The following is a 26,087-nucleotide window of genomic DNA, read 5'->3' as shown; positions in this document are numbered from 1 at the left end:
GCCAGGAGTGCTCCAAGGGATGGAACACAGAAAAGGAAAACTAAAGACGAACTCCGACGTGCACTCTCAACGTAACTCCTTTCCCAATTTTGAACTAATTTTGAGCTGCGAGTCACTTCCGGCCGCGCTCCGCTCCCCGCCCGGCCTCCGGGCGCCGGGTGGCGCTGGTTGGCTAGAACCGGGGCGCCCTTGTCATTGGCTGGAGACTACGGCCCGTCCGCTCGCGCGCTCCGCCAATGAGCGAATGCGTCGGGACGCTGTGGGGCGGGCGGACACTCCCGGCCCTCGTGCCTTCCCAAGTCCCGCTCCTATTGGTGGGTCAGATCGGCAAGGTCACGACGGCGATTGGCTGCTCTCTTCGGGGCGGGGAGCAGCTCCCGGAAGGTGCGCGGTGCGCTATGGGCAGGAGGCGCCGGTCGCGCCTGCGCGTTGGCCTCCTGTCTGCGGGGGAAGATGGTGCTCATCAAGGAATTGTGAGTGGCCGGAGCGGGGAGGGGGAGGGGGTCCTTCCTCCGGCCTCGCCCCCCCAGCGCCGCCCGCGCCCGACTCCCTCCCGGCGAAGCCCCGAGGCGCTCAGGGGAGCCAGGCGGAGGGAGGCGGCGGCGGCCGGCCCTGGGGCGCCTCCTGCGCTTCTCGGTGGCTTCTGCGCGGTTGGCGGGGAGAGCGCTAGTCTTGAAGTCCAGGCCGGGCCGGCTTGTATTTTGCTAGCTGGCCGGGTTTCGTATGGGCTTCTCCGTGAGAGAGAAACTCGGTCGAGCAGAAGGGGAAGATCGCTGGGAAGGCAAGTCGCCTCCACTCCTGGCGAGCCCAGGGGCCGCACCTGCGGAGATGGGTTGGTGCCAGTTCCCCTAAGAAAAGCAACAGCTGCAATTCCAGACAATGTCAGATGGTATTTAACTAGAAGAAACGCGAACTTTCTGTCTGGAAGCAGGAATATTATTTTCCTATCCATGTGGAGCTTTGCTCACTCATAAGGAACTTGCGGAGGGCGTTTAAGACCCATTTTGAAACGTATGTTGAGTGGGATACATAAAGTTAAGCAGAATTTAGATCCTTCTGAGCCTCGCTGGACACATTATCCTGTAGAGTGAGCTGCTTTGGGTTGTTCCTATTTTATTTCAGGGAATACGGGATCCAGTGAGCATCTTGTGCTACTGACTGGGCAGCACTTGCCTTATAGAATTCCTGTAATGTACCTGAATGTTTTGTATTGGAGCCAAACTTCATTACAGGGTTGCAGTCACAAACACTTTTGTGGAAAGGTTTATCCACAGGGATGATAGTTGATTCCAAACCCCAGTGGTGAAATGTGAAGTTATCATCTAGGTTTAATCAGTGATACTGAAGAAATGAGCCCTTAGGCATGCTTCACTAAGTTCATTGATGCAATCCAGTGTCTGGATCTGTGCAGGAAAGAGTTTTGCGTCCTGCTGAACCTATTACTTTAGCTAGGAGTTGTCTTTTTTAGTCTCTGCTGTTCAATGATGCGTGGGGGAAGGGGGAAAGAGGTGGAGGGGGAATGGGGGGTTGGGGTTGGGTGGCAATGCTTCTACAGTCATACCTCAGGTTGAAGTAGCTTCGGGTTGAGCTTTTTCGGGTTGCGCTCCGCGGCGACCCAGAAGTAACGGAATGCGCTACTTCCGGGTTTCGCCGCTTGCACATGCGCAGACACTCAAAATGACGTCATGCGCGGAAGCAGCAAATCGCGACCCAAGCAGACGCGGGCTGCATTCACTTCAGGATGCGAACGGGGCTCCGGAACGGATCGCATTCGTATCCAGAGGTACCACTGTATTCTACTTAGTGAATGTGGGGGTTTTGTGTCAGCATCAGTTGTGTGGGCTCTTTACTATTCGCTTGTGGTGAGAGAGTTTAGGGGTGGCCCAGGGTGTGGTTGTCTTTGATTGACTGTAGTGAAATCTGTTTTTGTGTGTGAGTGGGGGGTGTGTGTGTGGTTTTGGATCAGGTTAGCCAGATTGATTTGTATGCTGTTGGTGGGTTCTTGCTGTTATCTTGTTGTGTATGTGATAAAGGGTAACTATGCCGGGGTGAAGACGTCTTCTTCGATTTGTCCCCATGGCAGTTTCAGTTTGTTGGTTAGTTTTTCTAATAAGACTGTTTTGCATACTATTTGATACCATTACTCCTGACAGGTCTCTCCAGTGTCAGGGTTTGATGCTTCTGGCTGCTGAGAGTAGGTGGGTTATGAGCTCCTTGTGATGTGAGTGGGCATTGTCTTGGAAGATGTTTAGTAGGGCCAGTTCTGGGGTGACTTTTAATACTTGCTTAGTTATTTTGCATATTTCTTGTATGATTGATGTCCATAAGAGTTGGATTTTAGGACGTTCCCATCACATGTGGAGGTATGTGCCTGTGGAGGTGCATCCTCTCCAGCATTTTGGTGAGGCTCCGGGGCGTATTAGTGTTCATGGTTTTAGGTACCACCTATAAGTGAGTTTCAGAGTGAGTTCTTTTCTTTTCACTGATACAGAATTAAAGGGAGGTTTAGACCACATTCTGGTCCATTGGGTGGGGTTAATCTCAAAGCCTATGTCATCCCCCCATTGTTTTTTGATTACATTTAGGGGTTTTGTGGGATTTTGGAGTAGTATTTTGTATATTGCGGATACCATCTCTTTGCCATGTTTTCGAAGGTTGTCGGGGCCTAGTTGCTGCTGACTTTACTACTGGATTGTTTAAGAGGGCATGTAATTGGTGGTGTGTTAGCCAGGCCATTTGGGTGTCCCCTAGTTTGTCTTGTATTTTTTGTGTTGATATGGGTTTGTTATTTTTGTAGAAATCTGTTAGGTGGTATAAGCTTTGGTTTGCCGGGTTTTTATCTGGAGGTTTTGTGCCTTCCCATCTCTAGGTATCCTAAACTGGATCGGTTGAGTGGGCATGGTTTATAGTGTTTCCACTCCTACCTCCAGATATTTAGTGGCACATTTTCACAAGCCCACCATTAAAGTGCCACTAAATAGCTGTAGAAAAATTTTTTTTCCCCGCCCATATCCTTGCAGTTCTCTGAAGGGGTGTCTGCCTTTGGTGCTTCCCCTTATGAGGTCCTGGCATTAGTGACAAGCCCAGTCAAAATCCCTGGAAGTCAGAGGGTGGGGGGACTGAAGTGGCAGATTAAGCTGAAAAGGGCTGAAGGGAAAAGGAGCCAGGGGAGTCTTTCCCCACAACCCTGCTGCTTATCTCTTTCTCGGACATGTGAGAAAAACAGCACCCCCATAAAATTGCATATTTACTTATATGTATATATCTGTATATATAATTAACTATATTGGGACGCGGGTGGCACTGTGGGTTAAACCACAGAGCCTAGGACTTGCCAATCAGAAGGTTGATGGTTCGAATCCCCATGACGGGGTGAACTCCCGTTGCTCGGTCCCTGCTCCTGCCGACCTAGCAGTTCGAAAGCACACAGTGCAAGTAGATAAATAGGTGCTGCTCTGGCAGGAAGGTAAACAGCATTTCCATGTGCTGCTCTGGTTCGCCAGAAGCGGCTTAGTCATTGCTGGCTACATGACCCAGAAGCTGTCTGCGGACAAACGCCGGCTCCCTCGGCCAGTAAAGCGAGATGAGTGCCGCAACCCCAGAGTCCGCGACTGGACCTAACAGTCATGGGTCCCTTTACCTTTAATTAACTATATTAATAGTATATATTAAATATATTGAACACTTTAATTTACAGTATGAAAATTTAATTCAGTATATGGCCCACAGGTTCTGTGTCAAAGTCCTCTCGCAGCCCACTTGGTATGAAAAGTTGGATAGAACAAATTTTCTAGAACAAAAAACACTGCAAAGCTTATTAGCCAATTCTTGTTTGTTTTCAGGGCAGGATTTGAGCTTGTAGTTGAGTGAAACTGTTCCACCCCTTGCACCAAGAAACTGTTTTATCTGCAAACATAAATCCTTAGCCAGCCTTGAACTGTTGTGGACTCTTCCTCTTGCCAGCCCTCTTTTGAAGTTGTCTTACATGCATGGCCTCTTCTCTTTTGTCTTTCAGCCGTGTGGTCCTGCCCTGCTCTGTCCAAGAGGTACGTGTGTCCCTGCCCCGTTCCCCTGGTGATCAAATTTTTATTTGGATTGAATCAAGTTAGAAGCTGCCTGCTGCTTTTCCTGGCAATGGTTGCCCCATCCTTCTGAAAATGGATCGTCTGTCACCGCCCAGAGAAGTGTCACCAATCCTTTGCTGCTCACAAGGGCCTGGCAGCTGCTTCCTTGTTATTTGGGATTATGTGACTCTGGTTACTGGTGAAGATATGAGTTTCCAGCCAGCTCTCGACTCCCCTTCAGCCCAGGAAGATGAGGGTGTGAAAAGGGGCTGGGGTTCCTCCTGGCCCTGTGCTTGGATGGGCAAGGCAGTTCGGCAGGCAAACATTTATCTGCCTTTGAAGATGGTTCAGCTGCCTGCCTGGATGTTTGTGTTCAGAGGACATGAAACTGGTTCTGTGTCAGATACTTTGGCTACCTGCTTTCTTCTGTGATAAATTGACCCTTAAAGCTGCAAGCCAGGAGTGCCAGTCCTGCAGCCTGTGGGCCAGATTTAGCCAACCATATCATAGGAAGTGGCTGGCAAATGCCAGCTTTATACTCAGAGTAGAAATAGTCCTCTGTCTGCTTGTTAATAGTGAAATGCAGTATTGCTAGCCACCTCATCTCTTAAGTGGGTGTGTGGAGAAAGGCTTCTTTTTAATTTGCACAGAATGATTTACAAAACAAAAGGCAGCGTTTCCAGACATACCCAAGTGCTGGATTGGGGTGGGCTAGAAATGCTCGGTGGGGTTGGGAGTGGGTGCTTTGCTCCTGCATGACTGGTGAGTTTATATATTTGTGTGTGTATATGCATTTATATTGGCTGTGTCTGCCACTGGGGTGTGGCCCTTTAAAAAATGACTGGCTGTCAGTGCCACCCTTGGGCCCCCATTCCTCCTTGAATGCCTTGGGGTCAGAGTGCTTAAGGCTCACCTGCCCAGGTGCCAAGCACCATCACAGAGGCTCTGCTACTAGGTCGGTTACCATTGGTGGATACAAAAGACAGAGTCCTTTTCAGTGGAGGCTACAGATCTGTGCATGTCCCTCCCTCCCAGAAGGAGGTCTGTCTCTGACTTCTTCCCTGACTGCTTCTAAGTGGGCTTTAAACATGATATTTTAACCTGCCTTTAGCTGAAGCTTTAAACTAACATGTTCATTGATCTTTGTTGGGAATTGTTTTGCTTTTTTAAAAATTAGACATGTTGTAAAATGTTCTTAAGAATGAGTGTAAGCCGTCTTGGGAAACAGTTTTCTCTTGAGCCTTAGCAGAGATCTCTTGGTGAATGGTAGTCCTGTATGTGGGGTGCCAGGAGAACCTCTGGCCGTATTGGAGCATGGGGTTTTATTGGCCAAAGAACAGAGCATTGTGGGGACAACAGCAAGGGGAACTCTTGTGGGGTTTCCCTTATGCTGGGCTTTCCCAGCCGTTCCATAAATATCACAGTTATGTGTGGTGGGCTGCTGAAAGATACGAGGCACTTTACAAAAAAAGAATCTTAACATTCCTTTCTCCTCCCCGCCCCCTTAGTATCAAGTTGGACAACTTTATTCTGTGGCTGAAGCCAGTAAAAATGAAACTGGTGGTGGTGAAGGGATCCAAGTCTTAACCAACGAGCCTTATGAGAAGGATGGCGAAAAAGGACAGTATACGCACAAGATTTACCACCTGAAGAGGTAAGAGAAGGGGCTGCTTGCAGAGAGGTGTGCCTGAAAGAGTGGGGTGACTCAGCCTTAATCCCTGATAGGCAGCCTGGGGGCTACAGGAGCTTCCCTTTCTGAGTGCCCCCCTCAGCTTCCACTCTTGAGGGCACGACAGATATCAGCAGCTGGGGTGGGCTGGAGAGACATCTTCCTTCGGACTTGATGACCTTTCCTTGTCCACCATACCTCCCTCCCTCCGACCTTGTTGGCAATGCGACACTCTTGGAAAGAGGCAGAGCTGAGCCCCTGACTTTAGTACAACTGTATTTGCCATTGCTGAGGCTGTGCATGCCATAGAATGTGTTTGTGTAAGGGATGCCTCTTGGAGCAGGTGCCTGGACCATACTTCACTTGGCAAGGCTCACATCTGACATCCCACTTTGGTTTGTTGCAGCAAAGTTCCTGGGTTTGTGCGGATGTTTGCTCCAGAAGGTTCGTTGGTATTCCATGAAAAGGCCTGGAATGCCTATCCTTACTGCAGGACGAGTGAGTCTCCTTTCCCCATTCTTTGGCTATGTGGTTTCAAAGGTATTCAAGCAAAACACCACTGTGGGGCCGGGCCAGGCAAGAAAATAATCTGCCACTTCGGTCCCCCACCTCCACCCTCTGACTTCCAGGGATTTTGACTGGGCTTGTCACTAATGCCAGGTCCTCATAAGGGGAAGCACCAGAGGCCTGAACCCTTCATAGAACTGCAAGGATATGGGCGATCTCAAACTCTTCAGAGTTGTCTGCAACTGGGATTGCTTTCATTGGAGTTGTGGCTCAGTTCTGACCTGTCTGATGTTATAAAGAGCTGCTTTCTCGGGCGGGGGGGGGGGGCAGGTTGCTTGTGACCGTGGCTCATGCAGTGTGTGCCTTAGCCTGGACCTGATGCTGCAGGAGCCACATGTGTCTGTGAGAGATCGCACCAAGCACCAATCAAACAACGGGTTCTTAAGCTGTGATGTCCAGAGGGGCTTTTTTGCAGTTTGCAGTGCTTTGTTTTATTTGTTTTTAGCTCATATCTTTTCATGATGCCTGCTTTGATGCTGTTTGTATTTTAGTATTTCACAAGTAACCTTGAATACGGTTTTTTAGAGTGGCCAACCTGCCTTTTCACAATGCAGCCACCAGAATTGAACACAGTATTCCAAGTTCACCATAACAGCATTATGATGTGGTGGTGGTTGTTTTTTAAGTTAAATCACTCTCATTTATTTATTAAGTTAAAAAGCACCAACATTTCATTGAGGCCTAAGCTCTTCCTCCATCACAAACTCAAATCTGGCTGCAATTTTTGAAAAGGATCTTGACTTCTAAAAAAGGATCCAGCATTTAGGGAATTCCAAGATGCAGGATAGAGACACGTTCAGAGCAGGCTAACAACCTCAAGGGATCCCTCTCTGACGTTTGGGAGATCTCTCCTCTCCCAGGGTTCTCTTCTTGCAAGCCTAAGAGGGGGAATGAGCAGCAGGGGTGGCTGCCCCAGCGATGGGAGAGAGGGTGGGGATGGACTGGGGGTGTCAAGGGCCATGGCAATCCAGCTGAGGATGAGGAGGGAACCACCATAAGGTGCTGCCTTGGTCAGGACCAGGTCCCCTGTCACTGTGTAGTAATACAGGGTGCTGGAGAACATGCCCAGGGATAGGGGGCTGCCAGCCATCAAGGGATAGCGGCTGTGGGGCACAGCCAGGAGACCAGGCTGTGGAGGAAGTGATATTTGTTGGCTGTCTCATAGAACTCTTTTAAGTAGACATCCTGGTCACTCTGAGGGAAACCATGAGCCCTGTAGGTGGCTGCCCTGACTGCCGCAGTCCCACTCAGTGCTCCAAGCCATCGGAAAAAAACCCCAGCGCCTACAGCCATTCTTATCCCCAAGTGAAAATGTATCCACAGCATTATGATGTTGACGTTATTTTAGATCTCTATCACATCAAGTTTTATTTATGTAGGTTGTATACTGCCCTATACCTGTAGAGCGCAGGGTGGTTCACAACATAAAATTGCAATACAAAAAAAAAACCATAATAAAAACAAAGACAACCTAATAACCCCCCTAGTACTTTCTAGCCCTCAGGTACAGAAGCTGTTCTTAGGCAAAAGTTACTTATATTTGTTGTGAGACCAGCAATTTCACCCTTGAGTTCTGTAAATAAGAATGCTGAGATACATTCATACCTGTTTGTCTCCCTTTTCTTTTTCTTTCCATGTCTTGGTGGGCTTCAGTTGTAACGGTGAGTACTATGTTTCTCTTGGCTTGTGAATAGGCTGAACTGTTGGCACCTTTGAAGCTTTTTAGCTCTTCTCGGTTGAATGTAGGCACCTGGTTCCTCAGTGTGAGGTCCCTCTATGAGGGGTTCAATCTTTCAGGTGCAGTCCTGCTTCTATGATAGTACTCAACAGTAGAGTACCACCCCTCTCCATGACAGCCATTTTGTGCTGGTGCCCACAATGCTTTTATCAAGGTGTGAGTACAGGCACCTCATTTTTTTTTAAAAAAAAAACAGCACTCTTACCTTTCTCTGAAAATGGTTTCCCTCCTTCACAGCCTTCAATCAGCAACACATGCCACATTCAGCTCTGTGAGAGCTAAACTGGGAGTGGTGGGTCAGACAAAAGTTTTAGTCTGTGGTGTGTTTAACCCACTTGCCATCACAATACAGCTAAAATAATAAAGTGGGGTGACGTTCTGGAGCTTGCCTGTTTGGGCATTGCTCATGGAGTTCCATGTTTATTTTATGTAGGTATTGCCCAATAGTTAGGCAGCTTATAGTAACAATAATATAAAATGCTAAACAGTAAAATAAAAAGCAGGGAATTTAATTAGGCCAACCTCAAAACAAAACACTCCATTGGTGGTCTGCCTACAAATGTTTGCCTGCCCTGTTACGCAGGAGGGTTAGGGAGGGTGGAGAAAGGTGCTTTGCCCTACCTGCTCTGGGCAGTGCTCTCCTGTGAATCTGCTGTTGTGGGGTATAGGGAGGGGACATTTGCAGGAAAGAATCTGGTTGGTTGGAAGCTTCAAGCGTTCTCCTGCTTCCTGACAGTTCTCTTCCTCCACCACACATGTACTTGCCTTTGAGTTGGGGGTGGGAATAAGGTTTGCCTCCCCCCATCCCTGATTGCCTCTCTAAAGACCAGATGGATATATTGCAAAAGACTGGAAGAGGATTTACAAATGAACCACATTAGTTACTGCCTTATTTATCTTTTATCTTTGATAGAATGAATATATGAAAGACGACTTCTTCATCAAAATTGAGACTTGGCATAAATCAGATTTGGGAACATCTAACAATGTAAGTTGGAGAGCCACATTTTGCCACCACCTTGTTTGGGCAAGGCCTTTACTGCTGCTGCTTCTTTGCCAGACAGCAGACTCCAGAGCTTGACAGCCACTAAGCAACGCTAGGGGTGGGGGGCACGGGGGTTCATACCAAAGCAAATGTTTCTCCCCTACCCTGAGTGCTCAGACTGTACTTCAGCCTCTGGCTCCATCCAACTCTGGTACAGTGGTACCTCGGGTTAAATACTTAATTCGTTCCAAAGGTCCGTACTTAACCTGAAACTGTTCTTAACCTGAAGCACCACTTTAGCTAATGGGGCCTCCTGCTGCTGCCGCGCCACCGGAGCATGATTTCTGTTCTCATCCTGAAGCAAAGTTCTTAACCTGAACCACTATTTCTGGGTTAGCGGAGTCTGTAACCTGAAGCGTATGTAACCTGAGGCCCCACTGTATTTTAAACGTGTATGTATACTGACGTTTAGCAATTAGTTCAAGGTAGTTAAGAAATCTCTAAAACAAGCACATCAACAATAAATACATGCAAAAAACCCAGCAGATAAATGCTCATTCAGTTTAAAATACTAAAGTTAATTTTTAAAATGTTTTTAAATGCTCAGGTGAAAGAAAGTTACATTAAATGTGAAACTAACTCCCTTTAAAATGAGACATGCATGTTCCTCTCAAAATGGTCTCACGCCCTCCTTTTGCCTTGTTGTGTTTGCAGCCGGTGTTCCATATTGGGTGGGTGAGCTGCAGCCTGACAGTGGCCCCAGTCAGAGGGAAATGGATTCACATTGACTCTACCCTCAAGGCCACATTGTAGGATCTCTTCCTCCTTTGAGCCAGGAGGGCATTATTGGGGAAACTCTTAGTTGCTGCCCAGGTTGACCCCATTTCCTCTCCTCCCTGCAGGTGCACGACTTAGATCCAAATACGTGGAAGAACGTGGAAGTTGTCCACATTGACATTGCTGACAGTAGCCAAGTCGAGCCTGGAGTAAGTGGTCTCATGCAGCTGCGGATCACACAACTCAGGGTGCTGCAGACACTTCTGGTGGGGTTAATCACATGGGCCTGTGGAAGGCTTTTTTTTCCTGGATCAGTGCCTTCATTGAAACTTTTTGCTGTTTTTGTGCTAGTCCACCTGCCCTGCTTGGCTTGGCATCTGCTGTATCTGAAGGGCAGAAGCACCTCTAGTCTTGTTTCTGCCCCTTCCTCCCCCAGGCCTCACAGAGACCAGCAGTGGGGTGGGGGTGGAGATTCTCCAGCATTTTCCCTCCACGTCCTTGCACTGTGTTGAGGGGGGGGGGATGCATTCAGGTGCCTTCTTAGCTTGCAAATGTGCCTCTTCCCTCCCCCCCCATGCCCATTGTAATATGGGCTGAGGGAAGGGGAAGGAGTGTTCCTTTCTGAGTGCCAAGGACAATGTCACCACAGCAGACGAAGAAGAGAGGCCATTAAAGGCGAGGTAAATGGAGGCAGAAGCAGCCAGGTTTTTTGGGGGGGGGCTGCTGGGACACCCACAGCACCAAAGGTGGGAACACCTCTGCAGAACATATTTTTTAAAAAATTTAATTGTTGAAATGTTGGGAGTGCACAAGAGCTCTTCGGTGAGGGGATCCAGGCTGCAGGTTAGCTGCTTCAGCTGTAGAGAGTGAATGATCCATGTGCAGAACAACGTAGTACAGTTGTACCTTGGTTTTTGAACAGCTTAGTTCACAAACCACTTGGAATTCAAACACCGCAAACCTGGAAGTAGGTGTTCCGGTTTGCAAACTTTGCCTTGGAAGCCGAACGTCCGGCGCGGCTTCCAATTGGCTGCAGGACGTTCCTGCACCCAATCGGAAGCCGCACTTTGGTTTCCGAACATTTCGGAAGTCAAACGGACTTCAGGAATGCATTCTTTTTGAAAACCAAGGTTCAACTGTACTGTAATCCTGAACAGCTCTCCCCACTCTCCTCCTCCTCGCTCTGTGTTGCATTTAACACAGTTAACTCCTTTCTCTCCAAATGAATTATAGGAACCGCTCGCAAAAGTGAGGAATGATGACAGCCCCCATTTTCCCTCTGCAATTTGTCCCTACTTGGTAGTTGGAGGACTCATGCATCCCAGTTGTGCTGTCCTAGCTCTACTTCAAGGTCTGGAAGCGTTTGACCTTGGAAGGGCTTGCAGTTCCTGCACAGAATTGGGCCATCACACCCCACTGCTCAGACCTCCCTTTGCTGGTCTTCTCTCTCCTCTTTTCATCAGGCTTAACCTTTGAAGCGACTTTTTTGTTCTTTTTGTTTCAGCACGGTCCGTGGAATGTTTTGCAACACTTGTCATATTTTGCCTTTCAAGTTCCTATGTTGGTTTGGAAAGGGGATCTCTCAGCAGTAAAGGCCCTTCCTGTTGCTTCCCCCCCTCCCCGGCCCCGGAGTGTTTTGTAGTAGAAAGAGCTCTTTGCTATCCTCTTGGAATCAGGCTGCAGCCTGGCTATTCTTGGTGCTGCAGACTTGGCTGAAAAGTGAGCAGATAACCCTGTGAGGGGAGCACAGGGATTTTTTTTGCTCTCCAGCTGCTCATGTGCTGCTCATGTTATGCTTAGCATTCGGCCTTCGACTTGAGTGAACCTTGGCCAAACCATTTTTGCAAGGCGGTGCCTTTTGTTCCAAGGCTCTAATCAATGAGCAGCTGGCCCCAAGCTCTATGTGCTCTTGAAGGTCCTAATGAAACTCAGATGCCAGCTCTTTGCCTCTCCAAATGTATACAAATGGTTCATTTGACATCTGCTGCTTTCTTAAGGTATAAATGGAAAGCTGGCCCCTTCTAATCATCTCCAGAGGTTTGTCTAAGCAGTTTTACGTGATTTGTATACAAAAGTCACTTCCCAAGAGAGGAGGAATCTTTTAAAGTGTAAGCAGAAGGAGACACACAATTAACTACAGAAAGGCCTCTGCTTTTGGAAGTGATTTGGAAGAAAATGAGCAGAGTGAAAACCCAGAAATTGAAATCAGCTTCTTGCCTTTCCTCTGTGCCCAGGGGCTGGGGGTTCTCTTGCTTGCCCCCTCTTCTGCCCAGGCCCAGGCCAGCTTCCCGGCACCATCTCCTTGGCTTTCCGTCTGGCAAGGGACCTGGGCCACAAGTTCAGGCCCATCCATGATGGTTCAGTCACTTGCATCACCTCCCTGTCAGTTGTCTTGGCTTCCCTCGCCATCCTAGGGCTGCCATCCTGATTGGATGGAGGAGGACCTCCGAGGAAGCTCTGCCCTCAGGGCACTGTCATCTTAGCTAGCCTTTTTATCTGGACCACCCCTTTGGGTCTTCATTCAGCAAGCCAGCCTCATTGCATCTTGCATGTGAACCATGAGCTACTGCTGCAGCTTCCAGGGTGTGGGGGTTCAAATGCACAAAGTGGGGAGCGTCTTCCAACAGTTTCCTCCCCTTGGCAACAGGCTTGTGGAGAGGAAGAAGGAGCAGCAGCAGCACCCCCAGACACCAGAGCACAAACCACTGCCTGCCTTTCCTGAACTCCCTCCTGGGCAGTTGGCTAAAGGGCTAGCAAGGATCACCTTGATCCCTGCAGGGCTCCTTCCTTGGTGGTCTCTACAGCTCCTGGGAACCCCCTTGGCAGGACGGTCAAGAGCCCTGGCTGTTGTTCCACCTCCATGTGCTGCCCCTGCTGTTTTCCCCACGCAGACACACGCTGTGACAGGATCCTCCATCTGCCTCCCTCCACGCTGACTTGCATATTGAGTGAATCTTTTGAATGTGCTTCCTCTTGTTTTAACATTCCTGCTAATTTAGTTTTAATACATGAAATTAGGTTAAGAGAAGTGAGGAGCTGCAATCTTGCTGGAGGCGCCTGCTGTGGTTTGACATGAAGCCACGGCTGACTCTGGTTACAGCACTTTTTAATGCTGTTCTTGAAAGGGCTCATTAGCATACATACATATATATATATAATCCAGCGGTTGTTGTGGAAAGTGCTTCTGAGTGAATTGACAGTCTCTCTAACAATATGAAGAGCAGGATTTTTAACATTAAATGAAAACGTATTGGAGAGAACAAGCCATTCCCATAACCTTGAAATATCACTGGGGCTCACCAGAGTTGCTCAGTATGCTTTTGGTTGTAAAAATGTTTTGCCAGCAGTTGGGAATCACCATCCTAGAGAAAAGGTGAATCCAACTGTGACAGCCTTCCAAAGGATCTGTAAAACTGCAGCAAGTCAAGCCAACTCCCCTTTCTAGGGAGCAGAAGCAAAGGGCAGCCGATTGACTCACGTTCCTGCCTGCCACGCCACAAAGGGGATAGTGTCCCCATTCTGCCCACCTGCCTACACACCAACACCCCCACAAAGCTGCCTGTGGGTGGGGTTTCCCCTTCCTTCCTTGCTCCCCTTCTCCTTGTGCCCTCAATCTTTCCCAACATCAGGGTCTTTTCCAGGGAGTATTCTCTTCTCATGAGGTGGCCAAAGTATTGGAGCCTCAGCTTCATGATCTGTCCTTCCAGTGAGCACTCAGGGCTGATTTCCTTAAGAATGGATCGGTTTGATCTTCTTGCAGCCCATGGGACTCTCCAGAGTCTCCTCCAGCACCATAATTCAAAAGCATCAATTATTCGGCGATCAGCCTTCTTTATGGTCCAGCTCTCACTTCCATACATCACTACTGGGAAAACCATGGCTTTAACTATACGGACCTTTGTTGGCAAGGTGATGTCTCTGCTTTTTAAGATACTGTCTAAGTTTGCCATCGCCTTTCTCCCAAGGAGCAGGCATCTTTTAATTTCGTGACTGCTGTCACCATCTGCCGTGATCATGGAGCCCAAGAAAGTAAAATCTCTTACTACCTCCATTTCTTCCCCTTCTATTTGCTAGGAGGTGATGGGCCCAGTGGCCATGATCTTCGTTTTTTTGATGTTGAGCTTCAAACCATATTTTGTGCTCTCCTCTTTCACCCTCAATAAAAGGTTCTTTAATTCCTCCTCACTTTCTGCCATCAAGGTTGTGTCATCTGCATATCTGAGGTTGTTGATATTTCTTCCGGCAATCTTAATTCCAGCTTGGGATTCATCCAGCCCAGCCTTTCGCATGATGAATTCTACATATACGTTAAATAAGCAGGGAGACAATATACAGCCTTGCCGTACTCCTTTCCCAATTTTGAACTAATCAGTTGTTCCATATCCAGTTCTAACTGTAGCTTCTTGTCCCACATAGAGATTTCTCAGGAGACAGATGAGGTGATCAGGCACTCCCATTTCTTTAAGAACTTGCCATAGTTTGCTGTGGTCGACATAGTCAATGAAGCAGAAGTAGATGTCTTTCTGGAACTCTCTAGCTTTCTCCATAATCCAGCGCATGTTTGCAATTTGGTCTCTGGTTCCTCTGCCCCTTCAAAATCCAGCTTGCACTTCTGGGAGTTCTAGGTCCACATACTGCTTGAGCCTGCCTTGTAGAATTTTAAGCGTAACCTTTCTAGCGTGTGAAATGAGTGCAATTGTGCGGTAGTTGGAGCATTCTTTGGCACTGCCCTTCTTTGGGATTGGGATGTAGACTGATCTTCTCCAATCCTCTGGCCACTGCTGAGTTTTCCAAACTTGCTGGCATATTGAGTGTAGCACCTTAACAGCATCATCGTTTAAAATTTTAAATAGTTCAGCTGGAATATCATCACTTCCACTAGCCTTGTTATTTGCAGTGCTTTCTAAGGCCCATTTGACTTCACTCTCCAGGATGTCTGGCTGAAGGTCATCCATATCTTTCTGGTATAATTCCTCTGTGTATTCTTGTCACCTCTTCTTGATGTCTTCTGCTTCTGTTAGGTCCTTTCCACTTTTGTCTTTTATTATGGTAATCTTTGTACGAAATGTTCCTTTCATATTTCCAATTTTCTTGAACAGATCTCTGGTTTTTCCCTTTCTATTGTTTTCCTCTATTTCTTTGCATTGCTCGTTTAAGAAGGCCTTCTTGTGTCTCCTTGCTATTCTTTGGAAATCTGCATTCAATTTCCTGTATCTTTCACTATCTCCCTCGCACTTTGCTTGCCTTCTCTCCCCTGCTATTTGTAAGGCCTCGTTGGACAGCCACTTTGCTTTCTTGCATTTCCTTTTCGTTGGGATGGTTTTCGTTGCTGCCTCCTGTATAATGTTACGAGCCTCCATCCATAGTTCTTCAGGCACTCTGTCCACCAAATCTAAATTCTTAAACCTGTTCCTCACTTCTACTGTGTATTCATAAGGGATTTGACTTAGATTGTATCTTACTGGCCCAGTGGTTTTTCCTACTTTCTTTAGTTTAAGCTTCTATTTTGCTATAAGAAGCTAATGATCTGAGCCACAGTCAGCTCCAGGTCTTGTTTTTGCTTCTCCATCTTTGGCTGCAGAGAATATAATCAATCTGATTTTGATGCTGCCCACCTGGTGATGTCCATATGTAGAGTCGTCTCTTGTGTTGTTGGAAAAGCGTGTTTGTGATGACCAGCTTGTTCTCTTGGCAGAACTCTCTTAGCCTTTGCCCTGCTTCGTTTTGAACTCCAAGGCCAAACTTGCCAGTTGTTCCTTTTATCTCTTAACTCCCTACTTTAGCATTCCAGTCCCCTATAATGAGCAGAACATCCTTCTTTGGTGTCATTTCTATAAGGTGTTGTAAGTCTTCATAGAATTGGTCAATTTCAGTTTCTTCAGCACCAGTGGTTGGTGCATAAACTTGGATTACTGTGATGTTAAAAGGTCTGCCTTGGATTCATATCGAGATCATTCTATCATTTTTGAGATTGCATCCCAGTACAGCTTTTGTCACTCTTTTGTTGACTATGAGGGCCACTCCATTTCTTTTACGGGTTTCTTGCCCACAGTAGTAGATATGATGGTCATCCGAACTGAATTCGTCCATTCCTGTCCATTTTAGTTCACTGATGCCCAGGATGTCAATATTTATTCTTGCCATCTCATTTTTGACCACATCCAACTTACCAAGGTTCATGGTTCTTACATTCCAGGTTCCTATGCAATATTTTTCTTTACAGCATTGGACTTTCCTTTCGCTTCCAGGCATATCCTCAACTGAGCGTCCTTTCAGCTTTGGCCCAGCCGCTTCATCAGCTCTGAATCTACTTGTACTTGTCCTCTGCTCTTCCTCAGTAGCATGTTGGACGCCTTCCGACCTGAGGGGCTCATCTTCCAGCGTCATAACTTTTATATGCCTGTTGCCTTTGTTCTTGGCAGGGATACTGGAGTGGCTTGCCGGTTCCTGCTCCAGGTGGATCACATTTGGTCAAAACTCTCCACTATGACCTGTCCATCTTGGGTGGCCCTGCACGGCATAGCTCATAGCTTCTCTGAGTTATTCAAGCCCCTTCGCCACGGCAAGGCAGTGATCCATGAAGGGGACAACAACAGTTAAAGGCCTTTTTTGCCACAAAAATGGCCTTCAAAATAGCTGCAATACAAATCAGAATTGTAGAGTTGGAGGGGACCCCAAGGGTCATCTAGTCCAACCCCCTGCAATGCAGGAATCTCAACTAAAGCATCCATGACGGACGACCCTCCAACCTCTGATTAAAAACTCCCAAGGAAGGAGAGTCCACCACCTCTTGTGGACGTCCGTTCCACTGTCAAACAGATCTTAGTTTCAGAAAGTTTTTCCTGATGTTTAGTGAGAATCTCCTTTCTTGTACCTTGAAGGCATTGGTTCGAGTCCTCCCCTCTAAAGCAGGAGAAAACAAGCTTGCTCCCTCTTCCATGTGACAGCCCTTGACATATTTGAAGATGACTATCATGTTTCCTCAGTTTCCTCTTTACCAGGCTAAATATACCCAATTCCCTCAAGTGTTCCTCATAAAACTTGGTTTCCAGACCCTTGATCATCTTGGTCACCCTCCTCTGCACACCTTCCGGCTTTTTAAATTGTGGTGCCCAGAACTGGACACAGTCCTCCAGGTGTGGTCTGACTAAGGCAGAATAGAGTCAAACTATTAGTTCTCTTCATTTGGACACTATACTTCTGCTGATACACCAAAGAATGACATTAGTTTTTTCCACTGTTGCATCACACTGTTGGCTCATGTTAATCTTGTGGTCCACCAAAACCCCTAGATTCTTTCCACATATACTATTGACAATCCAGGTGTCCCCCATCTTATATTTGTGCAGATAGTTCTTCCCGCTTCAGTGTAAAACCTTACATTTGTTTCTATTGGAATTAATTTTGTTAGTTTGGGCCCAGTTCTCCAATCTGTTAAAGTCATATTGAATCCAGATTCTGCTTTCTGCGACATTAGCTAACCCTCCCAACTTGGTGTCATCTGCACATTTGATGTGCATTCCCTGAATTCCTTTCTCCAAGTTGTTGAACAACAAAGGGCCCAGAATTGAACCCTGTGTCACCCCACCTGTCCCTTTTTTCCAGGATGATGAGAAACCATTAGTGAACACTCCTTAGGTTTGGTCAGCCAACCAGATACAAATTGAGGTATCATGGGGGACTTGTCAGAAGCTTTACTAAAATCAAGATGCATTAGGTCCTCAGCATTCCCCTGATCCACCAAGCTTCTAACTCATCAAAAGAAGAAATGAGATTCGCCTGGCATGATTTGTTCTTGAGAAACCCATGCTGGGTCTTAGTAATCACAGGGCTCACAGATCAACTGTTGAATTATCGGTTCTAGGACCTTTCCTGGTATCTGCATCAAGCTGACTGGTTGGTACTTACCCGTGTCTTCCTCCACCACCACCCCCTTTTGAAGATGGGGGCAACATTTACTTGTTTTCAGTCCACAGGGACCTCACCTGTTCTCCAAGAATTCTAAATAATTATAGACAGAAGCTCTGAGATTACATCTGCAAGCTCTTTTAGTACCTGTGGGTGCACCTCATCAGGCCCCGGAGATTTGAGTTCATTTAAAGAAGCCTAGTGTTTCCTTAGCACCTCTTTTCCTATCTTGGGCTGCAGCTCCCTCCTGGCATCGTTTACTCTGTTATCTCCAGGCATAGGTGCCAACTCCTAGGGGCCATTGGAAGTGGCTTAAGTGCTGCTCTGCTGCCCAGGAGGGAGGCCTGCCCACAAGATGGTGCTCTCGTTGCCGGGCAAAGGAGGAGGAATCTGAAGCAACCAGCCATTGAAGATTTGCCTGGGCTGCACTGGTTTGATAATGAGATGAAGAGTCTGTAGTTGGTGGCAAGGAGAAGGCAACTGCTCAGCCACGTGTCTCTCCCATTCCCCAATAGCCTCCGAGTTGGCTCTGCTGGTCAGTTGCTTCTCTGTAACTCAGAATTAGAGCTGAGGTGATGTTTGCTCTGTGCTGTAGTTGTTGGACGCAGAAGGAAAAAATACATACCAAGAGTGATTGTGGCAATTGCACAGGAATCCCTTGGCTTCAACTGACTTAAGGCCAAGGTCCCAACTTGCACCTGGCCAGAGCCTGGCGTGTGCACCTAGAGCTGGGAGCAAATGCCGAGGGAGGGCAGCAGAACTCCCATCTTCCAAAACTGCTAATGGGGCATTTTGCTTTCTCTGGTATCCATGGGATTGATTTTTGCATACCTGTTCATCATCCTGATGGGGGCAGGGCGGTGGGGGGTCCCAGAGGCTGGACAGTCTTCCATTCTGTTGGTCATATGTTTGGACACGGATTTTTAAAGCCTGCTCACCCACTGGCATAAACAAGTCCAAAATGCTCTCCCTCAACAACAGATGTGACCATCTGTGATTCTGCAGTGTTGGGGGTGGGGGGACAAGACTTTTTTTGGAATGTGTTCACTTGCTGCCATCCTTGCTATCCTTCAGGCATCAAGTGAAGTCCAAACTTTTAAATGGACTTAGGATTCCTTAATGAGGCTTCCTAAATAAATAAATAACACCTGTGTGTAGAGATATTGATGGAAGACGCATTGGGAAGTCAGCTTAAGGGCGAGTCTTCTGGAAAAGTGGCCAGTATTGTGTTAAATTCCCCTTTTTAGGGGAATTAGCTGCTGCTAAATCAGGGGTCAGCAATCTTTTTCAGCTGTGGACTGAAATGTAGCTAAAGCGGGCCTCTGGAATTGGCCCATTCTGGGGTGGCATCACAGTTATACCAGGAAGGTGTTGATTCCCAGCAGTGTGTGAGGCTTTCTTCTTCTCTTCCCCTTGCAAGTTCAACACAATCTCCCCAGCTGTATTTTTTTATTGTTAGGCAAGGCGGTGCTAATGTTCTAACGAGATTTCACACCTTAGCTGGTAAAGTGGCCAATTAGATGTGGGGGTTGCATGCTTAACCCTACGCCCCAACCAGTTGGGCTCAGTTTTGAAATCATCTTCATGATGTTGTCCAGGGGTCAGCAAACTTTTTAGCAAGGGGCCGATCCGCTGTCCCTCAGACCTTGTGGGGGGGGCTGGACTATTTTTTTTGGGGGGGGGGAGAATGAATTCCTATGCCCCACAAATAACCCAGAGATGCATTTTAAGTAAAAGGACACATTCTACTCATGTAAAAACACCCTGATTCCCCGGACCCGTCTGCGGGCCGGATTTAGAAGGCAGTTGGGCCACATCTGGCCCCCGGACCTTAGGTTGCCTACCCCTGTACTAAATGAACAGAACACAGCTATACTCTCCTTTATTCTACAGCTTCTGTGGCTCCTACTTGATTGTTTTTTGGCAATGAAAAATGCTGCCTGAGTGCCCCCCCAAAAAAACCCCATTCTAATTCCTCATTGGGCTTTTGATTTCACAGGACTACAAAGCTGATGAGGACCCAGCCTTGTTCCAGTCAGTCAAGACCAAGAGAGGCCCTTTGGGACCTAACTGGAAGGTAATACTATTTTACTTTTCTGTCCTAATCAACAGAAAAAGTCAACACGGAATAGCTCTTGAGCAGGGATTGCCAACCCAGCACCCACAAGCGCTGTGGTCCTTTGGTGCCCCCAGGATGAACCATAATTCGTAAATTCCCAGCTTTTGTTTTAAAAAAGTTTCTAGCCTTTTTTAGAACCAGATATATGAAATAAAACATATAGACTATTACTGTTTTGGGGGGTTGAGAATCTAGCCTGCTGTACCTTTTCAGTGTTTTGCTTTGTGCCCCTCCCTCTGAGTCACCCCCTTTGGCCACGAGTGTGAGAGAGGGAGAGGTGTGCATCTGTTTGGTGTGTTTGTGAGAGAAGGACAAGAGCAAGTGTCTGGGTAGTTGGGGGGGAGTGGGGGGAGGTATGTCTGAATAGGTGGACTGTGAGAGTGAGGCACAGGTGTACAGGTGAAGCATTTGCCCTTGAGTGAGAGGCATGTTTGCCTGTGGTCTGTGTCTGGGCGAGGGAGGGAGGGATTTTTCTCCTGGCTGTGGCTTGAGGCCTGAATTGGGGGGTTGTAGGCATAGATCTCTTAAAGCTCCCTTCTCCTGTGAATGGGTGAGAGTCAAGGCAAAACTGGCATGTTAGTTTTCTATCATGGTGCCGGATTTTTGAAGCATTCAGCATCCTAATTAATCCTAACTGCTTCCTATTAATCTGCAACCACAGCAGGTAAACATGCTGGTTGCCTTTAAACTATTTAAACCTTGAATCTTCTTTGCATGTGGAATGTCTGAAGTTTGATGCCCAGGGGCATCTCAAGGCGGGCGGGGGAGAGACTCCCTCCTCGGAAACCCTGGAGAACCATGGCTGCTGTTCCGTGGAGGCAATACTGAGCTAGAAGGGTCTGACTTGGCACAAGGCAGCTTCCTGTGTTCCTATGGGAACAGGAGTACTGTGAATATTAAATCTCTTTTGAGCCTTCTTTTGATATGAAATGGCACACCTGCTCTTGAACTGAATGTAGCATTGATAAAATATCGGTTCATTTATTCTGGCTCTTTGCTGCCCTCGCCTCTTTTGGGGCACCAGGATTTCTTGCTGTGTGGTAGGATATTGCCCAGCCTCCCCCAGCCTCCCTATCAGCCCTTTTCTCTGAGGAGGGTGACTGGCCTGTGTGTGAAAATGTGCACCAGCTAGAACTGCATTGCACAGCCATGTTGGAAGGAAGACTGCCCACTGGGCCAGAGGCCTCCTGGGTGCATCTTAATCAGCCATCGAAAAGCACTGACAGTGAGGGCCCAAAGCAGCCTTGGAGAGGAACTCCTGTTTCATAGAATTGTGGCTTGATTTTTTAGTAGGGATGACTTCAAGGTAAGGCACTTCAATTCAGTTCCCAGAGTCTGCCTGATGCCTGTCAAACAGAAACGCCCCACTCACCTTCTTCTTTTGCTTCTCTGCAAACAGAAGGAGTTGTCTGCTGATGGGGACTGTCCGAAAATGTGTGCTTACAAGCTGGTGACAATCAAGTTTAAGTGGTGGGGACTGCAGAACAAAATAGAGAACTTTATTCAGAAGGTGAGAAGCTGGGAATGTTTGTCAGAGCTTGGAGGAGACAAGCTTCTTGCGTGTTGATTTGAATTGCTTGGTTTGACTTTGGAAGAATTGCCTTCTTGGGGGTAGATCTGCTTCTGGACTGTTCCCTTAGTCCTGTGAGAGAGGCAGCTATGAAGGCTGCAGGAGAAATAGAACAGCAGTTGCTTAGTGAACCTGAGGGACTGTGGCCTCAGCCTGCTTTTTTTTCTCTCTAAAGCAAGAAAAAAGGATATTTACCAACTTCCATCGCCAGCTCTTCTGCTGGATTGACAGGTGGATTGACCTCACGATGGAGGACATCCGGCGGATGGAGGATGAAACGCAGAGAGAGCTGGAAGCGGTAAGAGTGCTCTTGCAGAGGTTTCTGACTTGGCGCAGCTGCCATGTTCTGCTGCATTCAGGCCTTCTGGGAAATGCAGGACTGCACTTTGTTGGAGCATTACTGTGGTGGGAGAGACTGCTCAGCCCTCTGGAGGCTCCCTCTTGAAGCAAAAAAGACAAGAGTGGCAAACAGAGCTTGTAGGCAGGCTGCTCACTTGAGCCAGCCCCCCTTTGTAAAAGGGCAAACCACAGATTGATGGGCTAGCTGCCTCATTGACCAGGACATCCTGGCCAGTCTGCAGGGCTTTCCTTTCCCCTGTATGAAGTTTGGCTATTAAAACTTGCCTTGGCTTTTTGCTGCATATGTGTGCTTGTTCTGTACGCTTCTGAATTACTGCTAATGCTACTAACGCTACAAGGGACATCTCCCCATAGAGCAGAGTGGCTGAGAAACCTGAGGAAAGAGTCAGAGCAGGAAGGAAGATCCCCAAGAGAGCAAGGGGCTACTTGTTTCATGCCCCCTGGTGTCTGCCACATTCTTCTTCTGCTGCTCATTTGTTCAGTCCTCCAGCGAACAAGGATTTTACAGTACATGTACATCATGGAGACTGTCCTGTGTTTCCTTTCTGTCCTTCCCTGTCATGTTGCTGCCTGTCTCCTCTTGCATGTTGCTTTGTGGGGCTCCCTCCATGGAGGTAAATGCAGGTTGCTCTTGGGCTCTGCACCAGGACCTCCAGCAGCCCATCCAGCCCTTGCTGCGGTGCTCCTTGAAGCTGCTGCCCTCTTCATAAGCATCTCTGTGTCTCTGGGCAGCCCAGTTGCACAGATGCTTCCTCATGTGATCAGAGGCACGGGGGTGCTGAGGGGTGCCAAGACTGCCTAGCCTGGAGGGAGGGGGAATGGGCTTTACGGACCTCTTGCCCCCTTGAGCTCTTCTGGCCTTCCTCCTTCCTTGAAGGTCTCTGGCTGCCTTGGCTCATCTCTTCTTCAGCCAGCTTTTCTGTTTCTTCTTGACATCTTGTTGTGTGTGCTCCTTCTCTGATTCATCTCACCTCCTGCATCCCACCTTCTTTTTGTCCGTTGTGACTAACATCTTGCATCTGGTGGTTGTTTGCCCTTCATAGGAGGCCCCAGCAGGGGAGAGATGTTGCAGGACAGGTGTTTTCAACTGTTTTAGACCCAGGGACCACTTTTAACCCTAACATACATTTGGGGATCCATTTCTTAACCTTTTAATATATATTTGCTTGGTGGTAGTTCCTCCTCTTCTTTTTCCATTTCTCCTCCCCTGGGCAACTCGGAGTTTGCCGTTTGCTTGAACTGTGTGCTGTTGGTTGCAAATGGAGCGCTCTTCCTTCCTCTCACTTGCTTCAGGGCACAAGGCTATTTGATACTGGCTACCAGAGGCTTTTCTCTGACCAGTGTAATCCTTTCCAACTAAATCTTCCTCTGTTAACTGCCTAGTGGCTGACAGTTTTATTTTGCATCTAGATGCGTAAGAAGGGTTCCGTCCGAGGTACGTTGGCTGCCGATGTCTAGAGGAATCTTCTGTAGGGTCAGAGGCCAAATGAAGCTGTGTAAGTGATTTGGGTGCTGAGGATCTCAGGCCTCTCCTGCCAAAGGACATTTCCTGCCAAGGGGAGTTACTGTATCACTCAAATGATGCCACAGTGCTCCTCTAGCCTCCTTTTCCACCTTTCCCAGCTCAGGCGCTGGCACCTCAATGCAGGCATTTCATTTGTTATTTACTTTACTTAAAAGAGTTATAGCCCACCTTTCATGATGATGAGGTACAGCATAATATAAATGATAAAGAACTGATCAGTAAAACAAAAAAATAATTCTTTAAGATGCCAGTAAACAAAAGGTGATGAAAACAGTTGCAGAAAAGAAGAAGCTAAAAACCTAAAAAGCCTTGGTAAGGAGGCGCATTTTCACTTGGGGATCTGGTGTGCCTGTCAGGGGAGGGCATTTCGCCAGCCAACATGGCGACACACTCCAGGGCAAAGGCATCTCCTCAGAGCGACACACTCTGGGTCCTTGCTTCACCCCAACAGTGAGTGGCTTTTCTTGTGAACGTGACAGCTGTGGTTTTATATCAGAATGTTAAAAAACAAACAAACCCCACCCTCACCCCAGTAGCAGAACCTCATACTTTCCTGCCACACCCTAGATATACCCTAGACAGAGCTATCTGGGTCGCTCAGGACTTTGCTCTGAAGTAGGAGCGGCACTAAAAACTTGGTGGTTAAACTGGAAAAGAAGTAACAGGCTGCAGGCCTTTCCTCATTTTGCAAGGTGTATCCGAGCCATAGTCACACTCTAGGCTGTTTCTCTCAAGTTAGCATGTTTGGGCTCCCGAGGAATTCCAGGAAGGCCAGATCTTCCTACTGAATGAACTACAGCCTCTTGAGGCCCAAAGTTTGGCCTTCATACCTAAATGCACAACATCAGGATCTCTTATTCTGAGTGGGACACCCTGCAAATCGCTGAATGCTGCTTCAATTGTAAATTGACATTCACATCAGCTTCACAACATTCCTTTATCTTGGTGGTTTAGCTGCACGATGTAAAGATGGCTTCCCTGGAGAAATGTTCAAGAGCATTTGTCTGTCTGTCTGTCTCTCTGTCTGTCTGCCTGTCTATCTGTCTATCAGTGAAAACTGGTCACTGACTGACGGACTCTTTCCCCCCCCCTCTCCCCCCATACAGTTGCGTAACCAAGGTGAAGTGAGAGGGACAAGTGCTGCCAATGACGAATGAAGACCGATCTGTGCTCAAGTCGCATACATGGCGTGTTGATACAACTGTGTGTGTGTGCATGTGGGTGCATGATTTTTGCACGTGCAATCATGCATGCACACGCACACGCTCACACACACATATGGCGTGCATTTGTACAGAGAGACCGCTGCAGTTTCTCCAAGGTACTGAATCTCTTCCAAAAAAGACAGAAGCTGCTTTCATTATGTATACCCAAAGCAAATAAAGCCACCTAGTGTCATTTAAGAGAGGAAGAGATTGTTGAATTATGCTAATTGGTATGTTTCAAGACTGTTGATGCTGGACCAATTCTTTCCCTCTTGTTTTACGCCTGTCTTGAGTGTCTCTTCCTGCTAGGACATGCCTTGTCTTTTATGCTTAGGTTTGGATCAGAAGTTAATTCCCCATTTTGTGTTTCCTTCATGATTTTGTAATAGGAACTCTGAATGTATTTATAGCTATTTATTTCTAGATTGTCACTATCTTGGAATCAAATCAGAACTGTTTATTGGCAGTAAGGATCATTTCCCCCTCTATTGAGTGAAAAATACAAACACAACTTTTATCTGTCTGCTGCAAAAGGATCTGTCTTATTGGAGTTTTCTACATTGGAAAATCAAGTGTTTCTTCATTATAATTGGCAAAATAAGAAAATGCTTATAAGTCATAAGCATCAGGAGTAAAGGCATTACTGAAACCTTGTCAGTTCTGTCCTTAAGCATAAATTACCATAAAAGCAAAGCGCCCAAAAAGAGCCAAAGCGGCTGCTTTCTGGAAAGGTTGCCTTTTCCAACAGTTTCGTTTGGAAGCTATGCAGAAGTTCAGGAGTTTTGCACCAAGCACATGATCACATAAAGCTGGCACTCCATAGAAATTTCTTAAAGCTGTTTTCAGTTGAGGAAGGTGAATTGTATCTTGGATATAACTATCACAGTGCTTAGTAGCTCAGCAGCAAATATTCCAGGACCCCAAGCAAGCTTAGAGTTTGGGTTTGGCTTTCTGTTTGAGAACTAATGGACTTTTGTTTGTTTGGTCGAAAGGCGCTGAGGTCTGATGAGCTCACCCTCTTTTTGAATGAGGCAAGCATGCCACTGGCTTGTGCAGGGGGAGGCACTTAAAGTGTAATAGAAGCTTGCTGCATTTTCATCTGGAGCCTGACCTTTCCAGGATTATGGTGCTTCTTCATCACCCCACCAGATGATTAGCTTTGTAAATATATAAATACTGTTTTTAAGAGACTTGCTCCTCTAGGCTTGTTGCTCATAAAATAATCCAAGGGCTGGCTTTTCCCATGCAAGAGTCTGCTCCCACCAATACAAAGGAGAGCCCCAATACCTGCCCCAAACAGCAAGTTACACAATGCATCAGTTGTGTGGGTTTGGTTGGGGGGGGCGGTTCATAATAAACGAAGAGGGGGAACTTTGTAGCGAATGTAAAACTTAGTTTACTTCTGCAGTTTCTAAACTGTATTAAGAAAATTTAAATAAATTTGCTCAGAAAATACTCCTTGTCTGTTGTGTTCGGCTCTGGTGAAGAAGGGCAGAATTAGAAGCAGTGGAGGGCGTAGAACTGGTTCAGAGGAAGGGTCAGGCAGAGCCTTCAGTCTGGAAGGTCACTTTGCCTGAAAGCTCACAGAATGGCCATTTTA

General features: G+C 47.2%; 1 protein-coding gene across 1 annotated transcript; it reads left to right on the top strand.

Annotated features, from left to right (window-relative positions):
• Positions 1–221: 221 nt before the first annotated feature.
• On the top strand, positions 222–25,942 carry PITPNB (phosphatidylinositol transfer protein beta). The gene is given in 12 exon segments (XM_083590777.1): positions 222–446; positions 448–473; positions 4,016–4,046; positions 5,573–5,718; positions 6,140–6,231; positions 7,954–7,961; positions 8,952–9,026; positions 9,926–10,009; positions 19,708–19,785; positions 21,227–21,337; positions 21,573–21,695; positions 24,389–25,942. Coding segments are annotated over 12 exon segments (1,035 nt in total). The 5' UTR covers positions 222–236; the 3' UTR covers positions 24,440–25,942.
• The last annotated feature ends 145 nt before the right edge of the window (positions 25,943–26,087 follow it).

The sequence above is a fragment of the Podarcis filfolensis genome, assembly GCF_964270895.1.
Source record: "Podarcis filfolensis genome assembly, chromosome: 16".
Taxonomy (NCBI): Eukaryota; Metazoa; Chordata; class Lepidosauria; order Squamata; family Lacertidae; genus Podarcis; species Podarcis filfolensis.
Note: the sequence above shows the minus strand (reverse complement) of the source record. Positions and strands in the feature narration are given on the sequence as shown.